At 41.2% G+C, this 18,448-nt stretch overlaps 1 protein-coding gene across 1 annotated transcript; it reads left to right on the top strand.

The window, feature by feature from the left end:
* The first annotated feature begins 4,169 nt into the window (after positions 1 to 4,169).
* On the top strand, positions 4,170 to 18,000 carry LOC110079683 (acidic mammalian chitinase). The gene is made up of 11 exons (XM_072997358.2): positions 4,170 to 4,244; positions 5,144 to 5,173; positions 8,544 to 8,748; positions 9,982 to 10,038; positions 10,961 to 11,126; positions 13,170 to 13,288; positions 14,495 to 14,618; positions 14,710 to 14,892; positions 15,698 to 15,814; positions 16,108 to 16,243; positions 17,435 to 18,000. The coding sequence occupies exons 1-11, from the start codon at positions 4,220 to 4,222 to the stop codon at positions 17,725 to 17,727; spliced, it is 1,455 nt and encodes a 484-aa protein (XP_072853459.2). The 5' UTR covers positions 4,170 to 4,219; the 3' UTR covers positions 17,728 to 18,000.
* The last annotated feature ends 448 nt before the right edge of the window (positions 18,001 to 18,448 follow it).

Below are 18,448 nucleotides of genomic sequence, written 5' to 3'. Positions count from 1 at the left end.
AGATCAGATCTCCCAAGAAATGGACATAGCTGGCACACTAGTTTTAATTGTGCAAATGCATTCCTGGCTGCTGCTGAGACTTGGGCATCCAGGTTCAGGGATGAATCCAGGAGGACCCCCAAGCTGTGCACCTGCTATTTCAATGGGAGTGTAATCCCATCCAGTATTGGCTGCATCCTTATTCCTTGATCTGCCTTTCAACTGGCAAGGAGCACCTCTGTCTTGTCTGAATTAAGTGTCAATTTATTCACCCTCAGATCCTCTATCCAGTTCCCATTATAGATCATCTACCAAGGTGACCAAAGCTGTCTCAGTCCCACAACCAGGCCTGAAGCCATACTGAAATGGATCTAGATACTCTCTCTCATCCAGGAACCTCTGGAGCTGAGAGGCCACACGCCACTCTAGTACCTTCCCCAGGAATGGGATATTAAATGCTGGTCAGTAATTATTCAGTATTGTGGGGTCCAAAGAGGGCTTTTTAAAACAATGGTCTTGCTATTGCCTCCTTTAAGTATGATGGGATCCTACCCTGTTGCAAGGAGGTGTTCACTACTCCTCCTACCCAATCAACCAATCCCTTTCTGGAGGCTTTTCTGAGCCAGAAAGGGCAAGAATCCAACAGGTACATGGTAGCCTTCACCTCCCCAAGGATCCTGACCACATCATCAGGCTGCGGCAACTGAAACTCGTCCATTAACACAGGGGAAGCAGGGGTCACAGTTTCATTCACAGGGCCTAAAACATTCCATTTCCACTGGAGATCCTTGGATTTCTCACAGTTGCTAATGTCTCTATGGCAGATTACTTATTTTGAGACCTCAGGGCCTTGACCAAGTGAGACAGAGAGTATTAACTGCATCAAGACTGATAATGCCGCATTCTGCATTTGTGTAACTATTTTGCTAGCTTCTCTTAATATTCAGTTAACAAGAGACAATTTTTCTTATTTTCTTAGTGGACAGTTTTACTCGAAGGCAAGAAGAACATTGGTTTTAGGAACTGAGACCAACTATCACCCTTGTATGCACTAATTGAGCATCAACTGATTGTTCTGTAGCAGGAATGGAGCGATCTCTGATCCCTGAGAGCTAGATTGCTCCCTGTGATCAAGTAAGTAGTGTCCAGATGAGACCTACACAATATGTGATTTCTGCCTGCCCTATCATTAGGGACAGTGAGTTAGCCGCTGCAGGCTGCTGATCTGGAGTGTCACCATAACATTAAGGTAGAATGATTCCTACCAGCGCTATTGAATACAGTAGTTCTGCAACACTAGGGCTTCTTATATAACATTACTAGTAATCACTGTGGGATATTGTAATATTGAAGATGTAGATCTGAGCGACACTGGAACAGCATGCTCTGCTTGGATGTTGCCAGGGAAACGGCCAAGCCCTTTTGGCAACGAGTCCTTTTTTCTCTCTAAACAGCTGCTCTGTCTCTCCACAGAATTGGCAAATTCAGAGCAGGCATGGTATGAACTGCTTTGCTGAGTGTTTGCACAGGTGACTATCCATCACGGTCCCAAAGGGTACACTGACAGATCTGACCTCTCATGAAAGTACTCTGGGTTAGAAAGTAGAACACCTGATCACATTTAATTTGACAGTATCAGGACCTTGTGGGATATTTATGTTTCTTATCAATATGGTTGCAAGGCTAGTTCAGGGATGGGAGTTGGGGAGATTACAGTTTTTGGAGTTGGCTGAGTCACTAAAATTAAGTAACTTGCAGCAATCTTAGCCACCTATTATTGGAGGGAAGCCAGTTGAGCTTAATGGGACCTCTCTCTCTCTCTCTCTCTCCTTTAACTAAGAAAAGTATCTTTAGAAGTTAGCAAAGTTTGGTATTTCCTTTAAAAGATATGAAATGCTCCAAACTGGAGATAAGTACAGTATGTACAAAAGGATGACCCTCTTACTCAGTTCCACTTCCAATTATAACACCACACGTAATTTTTGGTTTTCATGACCTGTGTGCATCAGGTGGATACACAACTGGCTACAGAATCATAAGAGGGTGATGATTAATGGGTCCTTCTCTAATTGGGAGGAGGTAACTAGTGGGGTACCCCAGGGCTCAGTCCTGGGTCCGGTGCTCTTCAACATTTTTATTAATGACTTGGATGAGGGAGTGCAGGAAATGCTTGTCAAATTTGTAGATGACACAACAATGGGTGGAGTGGCTGATACCCTGGAAGACAGAAACAAAATTCAAAAAGATCTTGATAGGCTGGAGCACTGGGCTGAAAATAACAGAATGAAATTCAACAGGGATAAGTGCGAAGTACCGCACCTTGGAAAAAGAAACCAATTGCACAGTTACAAGATGGGGGATACCTGGCTCTGCAATACTACAAGCGAGAAGGATCTTGGAATTGTTGTAGAAAAAAAAAGGCAAATGCTATTTTATGCTGCATTAACAGAAGTATAGTTTCCAAATCCTGGGAGGTGGTAGTCCCCCTCTATTCGGCACTGGCCGAATAGAGGGGGACTACCTGTGTCCAGTTCTAGACATCACACTTCAAGAAGGATGCTGACAAATTGGAACAAGTTCAGAGGAGGGCAACAAGGATGATCAGGGGGGCTGGAAACCAAGACCTATGAGGAAAGCACTGGGCAGGTTTACCCTTGAGACAGAGGGGTGACATGATATCACTTTTCAAATAACTGAAAGTCTGTCATACAGAGGAGGGGCAGGATCTGTTCTTGATCACTCCAGAGTGCAGGACATGCAACAATGGGCTCTAGTTACAGGAAGTCAGATTTCAGTTGAATATCAGGAAAAACTTCCTAACTGTTAGAGCAGTACAGCAGTGGAACCAGTTACCTTAGAGGTGGTGAGTGCTCCAACACTGGAGGTATTCAAGAGAAACTAAAGACAACCAACTGGAAGATATTCTTTGATTTGTATTCCTGCATTGAGCAGGGGGTTGAACTTGATGGCCTTATAGGCCCCTTCCAACTTCATCATTCAATGATGCTAAGAAAATACAGTATCCCTCACCCTTACGGCTTCTGCCGGCTACACACCTTGCTCACCCTGTTTGTTAGGCATGGGGAATTGATATGAATAAGAGGGCCAGATATCCACAACTGATTCACCTACAAGCTACACATCAGCAAAAAGAGCAAAAGAAGACACTGATAAAATTGCACATGCCAGTTTCTAAGAGCAGATGCAAAGTTAGAAATGCTTTTCATAATCTGAACATAATTAAACAAAGTGGAAAAAAAATGTGACCAGGCAACCACTGCCCTTGCTGAGTCTGCTGTCCAAATGTTCCCTGTGGCTGAGCAACTTCAAGGTTGCTGAACATCCTTCCTTTGGCCTCTTCATCTTTGGACTGGGCTGTAAAAAGAGAAGACTTTTAAAAAAAGAGGGCCGTTTCTTGGCAACCTTTCAAATTGAGGACTGTCTTTTCAGGGGGAAATAAATGATGCATAATGGTATATTGGCAGACGTGTGCATAGCATGTGGCACGATGACTTATTGGCTGCAATCCTGTTGCTTTAACTTACTATGTAAGGCTGATGATGTCTGTCTGTGTAAAGTAAAATTATAAGTATACAGTATTAGGAGCCCAAGTGGAAAGGAACATTCCCCTTGCCTCACTTGCAGACACACAGGAAGATGAAGGTGTCATGAATTTATTTTGGATGTGGAATGTCTCTTCTATTAATAGAAATAACAGCAATTATTATGTTGATGACCACAACAATTACACTGATGGTGATATATTCAGAGTGCCCCCTCTACGAATGGAAGGGTTCTTTCCATATGCAGAAGACACCAAGATGTGATGGAGGCTTCCACAGAGGTAAGGGATTGCCCATTTCCTCTGCAGATGTCATCTGCCTTTTTTATTATTTCAAAGAGTCCTCCAAACCTCAAGTATAGAATTTCAGAAGAGCAGGGACCATGAGCAGAAGCACCCTTTCTCCCTTCAGCAGAAATATCCCAGGAAGGATATTCATCCTTCCAGAGTTTACTATCGGAAGATGGTGTCCTTGTGAAGAAGTCCGAGCAGCTTTTGCCCTTGCCTGGACTACATGAGAGTTTCTGTTTGTGATAATTTGATGCATCTGAATGATTTGGAAGTCTATCTCCCTGTGTGTAGCCAGGTGTCTGGATCTCACACTGATAAGTAGGTCTGGCCTCTCTATATAAAGGTGCCCCTGCCTTACAATCTGGGCAGTCACCGTTGGAAAGAAAGATGGGGAACAGCCTAGTATGGTTTGGTGAGTATATTTTCACTTTCTTTTTATAATTGTTAGGATGGGATAAAAAATTCTGCAAAGGCATACATTGCAGGAACAAAACACTTTTGCAGAGCTCCTGTGAGAATGAGCAACAGTACTCTATTCGTATTTTGAACAGAATTCAAAATTCAGTCCAATGCCAGTACTGTACTTTGAAAACTTTTCAGATAGAGTTGTATCTAATTTCTGGTGAAGGGGAACTATTTTTATGAAGAGTCCTGTGTCTCAAAGAATCCCTGCTCACCTTTTCCGTATCTGCTAGGCTGTAGTTCATAACTGTTTCTTTCCCTGTTCTGCAGCATCAGCACCACATTTTGATTTAATGGAAGCATCTTCCTGAGCTGATCTGAACCAATCAATTTAGGCCCTTGGTTACATTCTCCTGCAGTCAATCAGAAGTAGCTATGTGATTATGTTAGAAATTCAAATCAGAGCTGCATGGGTTGCTCTCACTTTGAGGAGGTGTCCTGATGACACCAGCCCAACTGATCAGCCTGATTTGGCTAGTCAGTGACATTCTGGAGTGAAATTGGAGTGACAGCACTCCTGTGAACGCGTTTACCCTGCCTTGCAGCTTCTCTTCCACATAATCAATATAGAATTTTCCATGTCTGTACTGTACTTTTAGATGTTGACAACAGCTTTTATAGCTTGCACACTGCTTGACTTTATGAAATATTCAAGCTGTTCAAAATAGAAAAACAGAAGAAAGCAGTAGGGAAAAAATTAAACTACAATAAATCATGTGAATCTTTTCAAAAACAAAAGAGAAAATAGAGCAGCTGTCACAGGACAAGGCAGCCTGCTGTTACTTTGTTCTAATCTCTTTCTCCCCTCTAACATTGGGTTTTTCTAACATGTTCATCTTTCTTTTGCAGGGTTAGCCATTCTGCTGCAGCTGCAGCTTGGTAAGCAGTTTCTCTTTGTATGGCTAGTGTAATATAGGGGATACCCAGTGTGGTGTAGTGCAGTGGTTCTTAACCTTTGTTACTCGGATGCTTTTGAACTGCAACTCCCAGAAACCCCAATCAGGACAGCTGGGTGGTGAAGGCTTCTGGGAGTTGCAGTCCAAAACTCCTGAGTAACCCAAGGTTAAGAACCAGTGGTGTAGTGGATGGAGTAACAGGTTACGACTCAGTCATGGAAACTCTCTGGGGGTGTGGAGCTGGTGAAACCACTTCTTAAATACTTCACTTACCTTGGAAGCCCTGTTAGGGTTGCTGTACGTCCATACTGACAACAGTATGGTAGAATGGATAGAATGTCAAGTTAGGACTCAGCAAATATCAGGTCAAGTCTTCACTTGGCCATGGAAACTCATTAGGAGATGGCACTGGAAAAAACACCCCTTAAATGTCTCACATACTTTGGAAACCTTATTAGAGTTTCCGTAAGTCAGAAGTGACTTATTGGCACCTAACACAAGAGTAGCTTTATAAGGAAGCAGAGTATTATGATCTTGTGCTAAGAGAGCAAATCAACATTCTATAAGGCAATTCTAAAAATGGGGACAGCTCAAACAGAAGTGTGTGTGTGTGTGTGTGTGTGTGTGTGTGCGCGTGCGTGCGTGCGTGCGTGTGTGCACATGTGTGTATACTCATCGAATTATCCAGCCAGCTGCTGATCTGAAGCCCAGCATAATTGTAAATTTTAATTTTTACTACTAATTGTAACTAATTCTTACTACTTATAATTAAAAATTAGCTAGCTAACTTTTAATTATAAGTAGTAAGAATTAGTTACAATTAGCAGTAAAAAATAATTTTTTATATATATATAACATTTCTATATATAATTGCTAAACCGGGCTTCAGATCAGCAGCTGGCTGGATAACTCAGTGAGTTACATATCTGGCTGTGGAGCCAGAGGTTTGAAGTTTGATTCCCCACCATGCATTCATGAATAGCCAGCTTGTGTGGTTTTGGGAAAGCTGCACAGACTCAGAATGTCTCCAGAAGAAGAGGTTGGTAAACTAATTCTGAGTACTCTCTACTGAAAAAACACTGAAAAGGGTCACATAAGTCAGAATTGACTTGACAGCATGCCATTATATTGTTATTCAGATCAGCACAAGATTTGGCACAATTGTAGCAGTTTGTTCTTCTTTTGTGCCACATTTGGAGATTTGGGCAAAGTGTTTTTGAGTTATCATTTTTTAAATGTAAAAATATTTTACCTCCCCATATGCAGAAACAAGTAACCTCAAACATCCCCAAATTTCAAACAGCTCATATAAATGGAAAAGAGCAGACCAATCCTGCTTATCTTGAAAGAGAGTGGTTGGCCCCACCTGCTTTTTTTATTTGGAAAAAATCCAAGTTTCAAGGACTGAAACATTGGTCCTCAAAAAGGCCTTTCAAAAGGAAGAATTTCTGATTGCTTGTCACATGAGCATATGTAGAACATGCATGCCAGAAACAACTTTACAAAATAAGCACATTGTTGCAGCTTTATGAACAGAGAAAGGAGGTACGCATTTGGGTAATGAAATCAAAGGTCACAGAAACAGAATCAAAAGATAGGTTTTCTTTCAAAATTTAAAAACCAGACTTGATTTTAAAAAGTAATAGAATAACAGGGAACAGTTTGCCATGGATCTCCAAGGAATTAGCATACAATTTTGTAAGGCATATTCAAAGCACAGAGCAATTATGTTTGTGCAAGCCCTCAGTGACTTCAGTAAATATTCTCTAAGAATTTCTGAGGCCAGGCTCCTGACACAAGCCTTCAAAGGGAAATCATCTCCAGGTCTCTGAGCCCTCCTTTTTTTAAATTTTAAAAGTTGTGAATTGCTTTGTGTTTGGGTGAGAAGTAGTTAGCTGATGAACAAAGGATACTTGGATTTTCCCTTGTTTGGTGTCTCTTTGTGAATGGTAATGCGCACAAGATGATATCTTATAGACCAGTGGTCCCCAATCTTTTCCGAACCACAGACTGGTTGGGGGGGTGGGGTCTGTGGGCAGGTGTAGGGTCCGTGGGTGGGGTGTACACACAGGTGGGTGGTGCACCAGTGTGTGCAGGCGTGGGTGGGCAGGGTGAGTGGGCAGGGTACCTGTGTGCACATGCATGGGTGGGCAGGGCACCCATCCGTGTGCATGCAAGTGAGTGAGGCACCAGTGCATGCATGTGGGGGCGGTGCATGTGTGCATGGGGGGATATGTGAAGGGGGGGCAGGAGATCTGTATCTGCAGCCCGATTCTGCCTAGGCCATGGCCTGGGGGTTGGGGAATCCGACTGTAGACCATCTTGATTGCTGCCAAGGATGTTGCCAACATTCAGAGTGCCCTTTGCTATGTAAGGCTTGGAGTCCTTTTTCCAGCCGACAACGGAAGCACGATATTGTGCTGAAAAATTGGGACATTTCCTGGGTTTTTGAATTATATTATGGTATTTTGGTATTATAAAAAAAAAAAAATTGGTATTAGAAATTTATATAGGGGACGATAGTGAAACATGGAAACCTAAGTGAAAGAGAGACAGGTTTTCTTGAAATGAAGATGGGTTCATTTCAGGCTATGTGCATCTTCAGTTGTGAGAATATTTCCTCCAGTTGCTGCTTTGGTTTCTTTGAAAAGGGAAAACAGCCAGCAATGTGTCAAAGCCAGTGGGGAGAGGGACCGTTTAATCCTTTTTGTCCTTGCTGTTAATCTCTCAGAATTGTCCTACCCAGTGTTTGTTTAATTTTTTCACCTACCGGGGAGGAGATAACAGGGATCCATAAGTACATTTCTTTTCTTTCCACTGTAGTGCACATTTTTAAAACCCTTGAATTCCCAAGCATAGTAGCACTGTTTCAGTCTGATGCCAATAGCTGAAATCCAGTAGTAAGTTGCAACTAGAGTAGGATTGTTGAATCCGTGGGGACTTGTTGAGTCAGCTCCTATGTTAATTCCATTGATTCAAAGGGCTTATTGTAGTTGATACTACTGAATTTTAATCAATGTGTCGGAGTGAATAGCACTGAAATCATGATTACACAGGGTTCTGAATGAAGGGGAGAGTTATATCCTTCCCTTCACAATGCATTTTCTCTAGTAGAGGGTGATTTAAAAGTTCTGGGGAGGGGGACAGTAAACATTGCCCCGCTCTCTTCACCATACAATTTCTATGGCTTGAACACCTGAGGGAAATGATTAATATCCAGTGACCGATTGTACTAGTGACCAGAGTAGCTCTATTTTATAGCTTGGTTGGGTGAGGCACAATTAAATTAAGAAATGTAAATGAACCCAAACACTGTTGTTCACCTTGTCTTCTTTTCGCTCCTTTCCTACCAGGCTCTGCATACAAACTTGTGTGTTATTTCACCAACTGGTCCCAATACAGACCAGAACCAGCCCGATACTTTCCAAACAACATTGATCCAAATCTTTGCACTCATTTGGTCTATGCCTTTGCCACCATGAATTCAAATAAGATTGCACCTTATGAATGGAATGATGAAGACAGACTCTTCCCGGAGTTTCAAGCACTTAAGAAAAGGTTGGTAGTTTCCTTTCAAGGATGTTCTCCAAATAATTTGATGCCTATCTATCTCTTTTTATCTGAATTCTAGGAGTTGTAGTCCAAACACAAATCTGACACTTCTGTTTTTTTAAAACAATGTACCTTTCTTCCCTTTTTTTCTTTTCTTTTTAGTATAAGTCTCGATGGGTGAAATCCTGTTGTGCAGATATGGAAATAGTGTTAGATTTAGACAGGAACTGTAAGTTAAGATATCTGTGTAGACATTATCTGTTGCATACTGAATTGCATAGCTTGCTGGCAATGTTTGTTGCTACAGAGACTTCTTAACTTACAACCAGGGATGTTGACAAGTCTTTGAGTCTGAGTCTCAAATCTGAGTTCAAGTCTTGGGACCTGAGTCCTCAGCCCCAAGCCCAAGTTGCAGGTCCATACCTGGAGAATTCTGGGAGTTGTATTCCCCCAAACCCTGGTAAGGTTCCCTCCCTTTCCCCCTGGCCATCCCAGTGGCAGTGATGCTCTCTGCCTTGTCTTACCATCCAAGTCCACCTCCATGCCAGCCCCATTGCTGCTCCCTGCCTCAACCGGGCATGAACCTCTGCTCCTGGTGTTGTTAGTAACAGTAGCTGCTGTTTTGGTCCCGTGTGTCCCTCTGCAGCTGCTGTCGTTGCAGCAGTGTGCAGGCATCCATAGAAAAGGAAGAGGGGCTCCAGTGCAGGGGGTGTGTGACTGTGGTAGTACATCTTGTGTGTCCCTCCATGTCCTCTCCTCCACAGGTATTGTTATTCATTGCCAGGAAGGAGGGAGAGGGAGGGCGCATGGGCTAGGGACTCAAAAACATGACTCAGAAAAAATGGTTCCAAGTCTGGAATTGAATCTTTTCTTTTAAACCCTGAGTCAAGTAGCCAGTGTGACTTAAGTCGGACTTGACAGTGAGTCGCAGCTCCCTGCTTACAACAATTCACATCTAAATGTCACACCAGGTATAACTACACAATTGGATTTCAGCCTGTGTTTACTTGTTTCATAAGAACTGCTTTCACGAGATCTGATGGTTTTCATACATACTATCTAAGTATGGCTTTACCAAAAACAGCACACATATACAGTACATTTATGCAAAGAGACAAGCAAATGTGCACACATGCTTATATAATTTCTTTCAAAAATCTTCCTGTTAGTTAATGACACTTTTGAGTCTGAGCTAACAACATGAATTTTAATCCTTGTATTTTCTCACCTGTTTTACAGCAACCCCAAACTTGTCACACTGCTAGCAATTGGAGGCTGGAATTTTGGCACTCAGAAGTGAGTACTGTATTTGTTTTCCTTCTAACCATTGCCCACCCCCTACCTGTGACTCTTTTGAAACTTTAGGAGACAGTTCACACACCAGCAGAGTGTGGAAATGCATTATTTAAAAAGAAGACAAAGGGGGAAATCAGTGGCCAGGGTGCTAAATGATGCATGATAGGTAGCATCACCACCATCGTCATCATCTTAGAACTGCCGAGCTGGAAGGGACCCTATGAATCATCAATTTGAACCCCTGTCAAGGAGACACAGTGAGGAACTGAACTCCCAATCTCTGGCTCTGCAGTCAAGCATATTACTCTGATACTGAAAGACTTACACTGTTTGCCAATTGCTTTCTGAGTGCAAATCTTTTGTTCCAACCTTTAACTCTCTCATTATGAACACATGGGGATGCTTAGATCTTCCAGAGAGGCCCTCTAGTTAATACCCAGCACAGGCAGAAGCCCATTGGAGGGCATTTTTGTGGAAACTAAGAAAAGCTTCCATCTTACTTAGTTCTGACTGTAATTTAAATAGAAATGAATACTTCTCATCATAAAGAAGGAGACCATGATCACATAGCTGGCCATGGAACAGCTAAGATATGCCAGCAAGTGGCAGGGGCAGATAGAAAGAGGCTGGTGGTAGGGGCCAGTTCAGGCACAAGGACAGCTGTGGAGGGAGCACCCTGCTCAACCATGGCAAAAACACCCTGCACACGAATCAAGGATGTGCCAAAAACAAAACAAACAAAAGCCAGCAGGAAAACAGAAAGCCATAATGTTTCACAAGATAATCTAATCCTGTGCTGAGAAAAGAATTATTCATCTTCCTCCCTAAATTACATTGCTGACATAAGAACAGCTTGGGGGGAGCCTGAAGTGTTTGTGTTTAATGTCATATGGCAGAAACGTTCTGGATTTCCTTACTCCAGGTTTACTGAAATGGTTCGCTCTGAGGCCAATCGTAAAATCTTCATTGATTCAGTGATAGAGTACCTCCATAAGTTTGGGTTTGATGGAATCGATCTGGACTTTGAATACCCTGGATCCAGGGGCAGCCCTCCTGAAGACAAGGAGCGCTTCACTGTCCTGATAAAGGTGAGAAACCAACGGACAAGTCAAAGATGCTTTTTATATTGGTAATTCATGCCACAGGGAATTGATACTGACTACTGCTTTCTAAAAATCCTTTGAAACCACCCCATCCTAGGGTTTCCTACAAGCACACTTGCATATCTACCCATAAATATATGCAAGAGAACAACAGTAACTTAATAACTCCATGTACATTCTTTGCAGAGAAAGGAAAACAGAATACTCCTTTTCTCCTGGTACCTTGAAATTTAGCAGGTGAATTGTGTTTGCTTTGTCTGTGAAAGGCTGCATTGTAATACATCTGTTAGTCTTTAAGGCATAACAAGACTCTGTAATTTGTAGTAATAGCAATAATAGCAACATTTTACAAGTTCATAAAGTGTTTTGGTTCAGTAGCTTATCATTAGTTGTGCTAAAATAATCCAACAGGTGCCTAGCATTCTTCTTCCATCACATGTCATATTCTGCTCAACTAAAGAAACACCATGGATGCTGTAGGCTGTAAAAGGATTTTCCTACCCCACATCTTAGTATTTAAAAGTGTGTTTTGAATGCAGGGAAAATACAAATAATCACATAAGAGATATGCAATGAGTGTAGCAAAATTTAACTATTTTATTTTATTTTTATATAATTAGTGCATTAGTACAATGCACTATCCTGGGTGGTTTATAGCAAGCTAAAACATGTAATCATTTAATAAAATTTAAATAAAATAGTTAAATTAGTTTAAATAATTAAGCAACTTGGGGGTCAAACTAAGTGTCACATTCCCGTTTTCCTCTCACAATTCATTTTCTCTCTTGCAACAGGATTTAGAAACATGCCTCATCAATCAGACCTGAAAATTGAGCCTGGGTTTATCTTTACCTAAACATAAAACAAAAGGTGCTAAATTCAAGATATAATAAACACAAGAGGAAAATCATGTGTTGTGACAAAGAGACCTCCTTCACTACTTGGAGCTTCACTTCTTCTAAAACTGTGCTAGGATCATCATCCAAAATCTAATTAGATAATATGATTAACACTTTCTAAAGAAAACGTTCACTCTCCAGTGATGAAACACATCTTTTGTCATAGTACATGATTTTCCTCACCTGAATTTAGTATGTTTTGTTTTGTGTCTGGACACTGAAAGGGGGAAAGAGGCTTAATGTTCAAATGTGATTGCTGAGGATCACATCTCTGAGGAAATTCCGTGGTGGGAGGGAAAACATATGAATAGCAGGGATTATGCATTTTCCTTAATGTCCAATTTGACTATAACCAATGGTGTTGAAAATCTCCTAAATGTTCAGGAATTAAAACCAGATCCATCTGCGCCGCCCCCAACTAAAAATCAGGACACAACTGATTTGTAGTGATCAAACCCATTTGTTTGGGGGGGAGGAAATATGAATTCTAGTCTCATTGTGGCTAGTGAAATAACTCTAGATGCAAGCATTTTTTAAAAAATAATTGGTCCTTGGAAGGAATGGGTGTGACATCCACCCTCGTGCCCCTTTGCTTGACCTTCAAGCCTCAGAGCACACAAAAGCAAACAATCCCACCTTTTCACTGCTGCCACCAGGTGATCCCTAAATCACCATTACCTCAGAAAGATTCAGGTCCACTCTTCAAGTTCTTTTAAATAAAACTTTGGTTTATTGATTACAGAGATTGATTCATAAATATCTACTGAATGAAATTAGCTACTGAAATCACACCTCAGAATTTCCCAAACTACACACTCTATTACTTTTCTCTACTGTCTGACTCTTACATTTCTCTTACTTACTCAATCTACCCCTTGACTCTCTGACTCCGCCTCTTATAGCATCTCTCTCAGTTCCGCCTCTCAGCAATATTAATATGCATGAATCATTCCATTACATAACAAACATGAACCATTACATAATATAACATGAACCATAGACCTAATAAATAGAGAACGCTACAATGGGCCTTGGGAATTGATCATTCATTCTAACTATTTCCGTGTGGTTTAAAGAGCTTGTTGTGAAAACAAAGATGATTTGAAATGGCTCCCAAATTTCTCCACAGGAAATGCTGGCTGCTTTTGAAAACAGTAAAGTTGATGGGCAGAGGCTCTTGGTCACAGCAGCAGTGTCTGCAGGCAAAGGAACCATTGATGCAGGATACGAAATTGCTAAGATAGGAGAGTAAGTAGCATGAAGCACAACCAAAGGTTTTTCCTTTAAAATAATCTAAATATGATTTTTCAATTGCTAATCTGAAAACAAGGGGTGAGTGATACATTTATTAGGCATTACAGAACTGGGAAAGCGTGCAAAGACAATAGAAGTGTTCCAAAAATTATGGCTAGATGGGGTGGGGCTTTTGTTTAGTGCAGTTCTTAAATGGAGTCTACGACTTCGCAGAATTAGCTCAGGGTAAACGGTTTCAGGTTTTACTTCAGGTAACGTAGATTTAAGTGTCCTTCCAAGCTTGGTGGACAAAAGGTTGCCAGGCACTCAGCACAGATGCATGCATGCACACATTGCATATATTGAAGCACATGCTGGCTTTTTGGTTGGGAACAGCTGTACACAGAAAAGTGACAAGCCTCAGTAAAGTGGTATACCAAGATGAGATGAAATGAAGTTTACATACTAGGTAAGTCAGCTGCTGTCAGAATCAAAAGTATTGCCCACATTGATGAAGAATCCTGTAGGACTTGGTTTGCTTATGTTTGTGATATTTTAGCATTCTAATCAAGGGATCACCTACCCTTATTTTGTGTGAAAGAACCTCATGGCTCTCCTTTTTTATTTGTTTGGCTTAGGTTATTAACTTTATTATGCAAACTGACTGTAAAGCTGCTATCAAATACATGGTATTGTCCCATTTTTCCATAGTAAAGCATTGGTAATGCATGGCTGTGCAAAAGGGGGACAGTACCATATATTTGGAAGCTAATACCCACGTAAAAAGGACGTGGTGGCACTGTGGGTTGAACCACAGAAGCCTCTGTGCTGCAAGGTCAGAAGACCAGCAGTCGTAAGATCGAATCCACGGGATGGAGTGAGCTCCCATTGCTTGTCCCAGCTCCTGCCAACCTAGCAGTTCGAAAGCATGTACATGCAAGTAGATAAATAGGTACCACCATGGTAGGAAGGTAACGTCATTCCATGTGTAGTCGCATTGGCCACGTGACCATGGAAATTGTCTACGGACAAACACTGGCTCTATGGCTTGGAGACGGGGATGAGCACCATGCCTTAGAGTCGGACACGACTGGACTAAATGTCAAGGGGAACCTTTACCTTACCTACCTTGATATACCAGAGGCTGTCACTGGGTTGTTCAGCATTTCTAATGCCATATCAGAAAACATCTATGTGGTGTTTTGTTTCTTTTTACACCAGACTTCTGGATTACATCAGTGTAATGACATATGACTTCCATGGAGGCTGGGATACATGCACAGGACACAACAGCCCTTTGTATGTGGGATCCACGGATCAGGGTGATATGAGATATTTCAACTGTGTAAGTGTTCTGATCCTAGAAATACCATTAGTGTTTTTTTTAATAGAAGAGACTGATGAAGGAGCTAATTTCCACCCCAATTTTACCTTAGGATTTTGCCATGAAATACTGGAGAGACAATGGTGTTCCGGCAGAGAAGCTTTTAATGGGATTCCCTACCTATGGACGGACCTTCAGGCTCACTACCTCAGACACAGGTGTTTGTGCACCTGTCTCTGGAGCTGGCTCGGCAGGACCTTACACCCGTGAGGCTGGCTTCTGGGCCTATTATGAGGTATAAAGTCACATGGACACTTTGCTTTGCTTTTTTCTTTTTTAAACATGTTTTTCAACCACTCTTTATCCTTTAGGGCAGCATAAAAAAAGGACTTGACCACTACTAGGTGCACCACAGTAATATTTAGTAACACAACATGCAAAAAACAAACAATCAAATGGAACCAAATTCAAAATGACTTAAGATCCTTGTTAAATATGAACATACTCCATTCAAGGAATCCGGAGTTGGAATCTTTGACTCCAAAGGCCTTGTGTGTCAAACCTGTGCACAACAATTGTCAATGTACCTGGCAAGTGGTAATGGAGATATAACAGAGTGTGAGGATTCCAATTTAGGTTGTTTGAGCACACTGTTGATAGACTAGACAAAATTGTTTTTCACCATTTCCCTTTATAGTTAGGATGCATGTGTTAAAATGTTATATAATGTTCAATAGAGAACAACTGTATTTTGTGTTTGGGTCCAGTATCAGCTTAACTACGGTTTTCTTCCTTATACTGGCTTCCATTTCTAGGTTCATGCTCTCTTGTTCGATAAGTTTTGGCATAGCTATAGTATATTTGGCATAAAGTCCTGCTTGGAGTAGTAAAGTATCAAGACAGAGCTTCAGATAAAACATATATAATAGTCTGGGTATATTATGATATCAGGCTTTAGGGTTCATCTGAGAATCCTGCACACTGACTTCTGATCAGGTTTTAGTTAGCTGGATCATCACAAAGCAGACTAGCTAGAGACTGATCTGTCTTTCTTTTGTATTATGAATGGAAGAATGAAAAATTTTGTGATGTTTTCACAGATCTGCACATTTATACAGACAGCCACAGTAAAATGGATCGATGACCAGAAAGTTCCATATACCTACAAGGGAAATGAATGGATTGGATATGACAATATTGCCAGCTACCATTGCAAAGTAAGATTTTGTAGTTAAAATTTTATCATTTTCAGGTTCAGTATAAAAGGATTTAATCTTCTGAACATCAAAGTGTACATTTTATTTGGTATTCAAATAATATAATATGTGCTGCTCTATGAAACTATGAGAGCAGAATAAATCTTTCTGGATGAGTGGATATTTGAGCTGAAATATTTAGGAAAGGGCATACACCACCAGCCTCCAAACAGTAAGTAGTTTCAGCAACAGACACGAAATGGAAAATATACTGTGGCATTCTTATTAAAAAGCTTTATGATTTTTTTGGTTAGGTCAAGTTTCTGAAGGAGAACAATTTTGGAGGTGCAATGGTTTGGGCCATTGATCTGGATGATTTTCTGGGCACTTTCTGTAATGAAGGAAAATATCCTTTAATATCGGAACTGAAAAGACTTCTCGAATCAAATGGTAAGTCTCAATTGTATTTTGCCAGGAGAATCAACTTTTTCCTGCTTATTAGCGATTATATTCATCCGAATATCAGCAGTGAAGGACTGTGTTAATCCAATGGACCATCTGACTCACAGTCTGAGTTCTCAAATATATGTTAAAGTCAAGTGAAATTTGTGTACAGCTTATAAATCACTACTAAGAATACAGGTGACCTTTGCCGTTTGTCTCTGGCACACGGTTTTAACCAGGGTCCTTACATGGCAGCAAAAGGTACATTCTCAACAACATTGTGATTGCCACTCTTCATCTTGCCATGATATTATCATGCTATTACATTACCCGTCCGAAGCTGCTGCTGGTGGGGTTCATGGTAGAACCATGACATTTCGTATGCCCAACTATGTTGCTCTGGTCAGGGTGGGGAAGAGTGGAGTGGCTTTTTCCACTTCCCCAAATCTTTATTATTTCCTCCTACTTATGAAAGTACTTTTATATCTAAAAAGATTGTGTTTGCCCTGCTCTCCCTCTAGAAATCCTGGGTTCAGGGCTGTTTTATTAGTCCTGATGCCAACCCTTAAAGGCATAGTTGGGGACATGAGATCTAGACTTCTCAGCGGCTGCTCCAAGGCTATGGAACTCCTTGCTAAAGGAGACGAGGCTTCGCTTCCTCCCCTGTTGTCTTTCCACCAGCAGACAAGCACCATTTGATCCCAGTTGAGCTTTCAGGGAACTGGAGCACTTTGTAGATAGATGCAGTGTTCTTTTAAAAGCAGTTTTAAATTTATCTTTCGGTATTATAGTTTATTTAGCCTTTCTACCTTTATAGCTATTTTTGTCTGTTTTATTTATGCTCGTTTTAAATCTTGTTGTGACATACCTTGCATTCCAATCCACAGACAGACAGACAGACAAACAGACAGACAGACAGACAGACAGACAGACAGACAGACAGACAGACAGACAGACAGACAGTGCCATGAGTAGAAATGACACCAGTACTGTATTCCTTTGAACCTGAGGAAATTTCCATGGCTTCACTGGTGCCAACATAGCAGACATGCCACCCTGCTGGCAGAGTTTCTCTCTGCCAATGGAGCAGTATTCCCATAAAGCTTTACTGAGACATTTTTAAAAAGTAAAGAGTGATCCGAGATGAGGGAAGCATAAATACAGTTCTCTCACTATATTGTTAAATATTCATCCTAGATCCCATAACTTGTGATGGAGTTATTATAACAACACCTCCACCAGAAACTACTACTACAACTATTGGAACTCCAACTACTCCTCCAGATGATGATACAACAACAACAACAACAACTGTGCGCCCACCATCACCACCGACTGGTGAATTTTGTGCAAACCAAGCAGATGGTATCCATGCTGACCCAGAAGATAAAACCAAGTTCTACATATGTGTTAACAACCAGACATTCAGCTTTAGCTGCGCAGCTGGACTAGTTTTTGATGACAGTTGCAAGTGCTGCAACTACCCTTAAATATTAGTAGATGGTACCCAAATAGAAGAAGGTGGTTAAAATTGTGGTGCAGCATGCCCTGCGGCAGGCCTTTCCAACTAGTGCCTAAGCCTACGTTTTCCCTCTTCTCTCCCCATATGTTTTTCCACATGTGCTATTTCTTTTGGATTGGAAGGCTGAGGGCAGGGCTTGTTCTAGTACTGATATTTCAAAGCTACTCCAAGCATCTTGTCTATGCCTGGTAAAAATGTTATAAAGAAAGAATCCAATTAAAATCCAACAGGCATGGCTAAAGCAGACTTTGGTGTTTTCTTGTAAAATGCATTGGCTGGATGCTCTTATTTTCAGTCATAATCATTATAAAAAGTATTAACATGCACATTCTCAGACAAGTTATCAGAGAAACAAATGTGACAAAACAACAATCAATTATGTTGGTCATAGACAGAGATTCCAGTGGAGCTTATGTGAAGTCATATAATGAAGTAGGGAATGAAAACAGCCAGTGCCTCTTCCAGTTTATTCTTCTTGACGTGACTGGCAGCAGCTCTCGAGGTTGAGTCACAGAGTATTCCACCTAGGTCAACAGCATTCAGTTTCCTGAGATTTCAGCCCCCAAAACCTGAGGAGAATCCTGCTAATGTCATGGAAAAGACCCTTCTGATATCACACAGGCAAGACAGACAAGAGCTGGGAGGGGTCCAGAACTGATTCCGGACTGGCTGATTATGGAAAAGGGTAC

The sequence above is a fragment of the Pogona vitticeps genome, chromosome 4, assembly GCF_051106095.1.
Source record: "Pogona vitticeps strain Pit_001003342236 chromosome 4, PviZW2.1, whole genome shotgun sequence".
NCBI classification, from domain to species: domain Eukaryota; kingdom Metazoa; phylum Chordata; class Lepidosauria; order Squamata; family Agamidae; genus Pogona; species Pogona vitticeps.
Note: the sequence above shows the minus strand (reverse complement) of the source record. Positions and strands in the feature narration are given on the sequence as shown.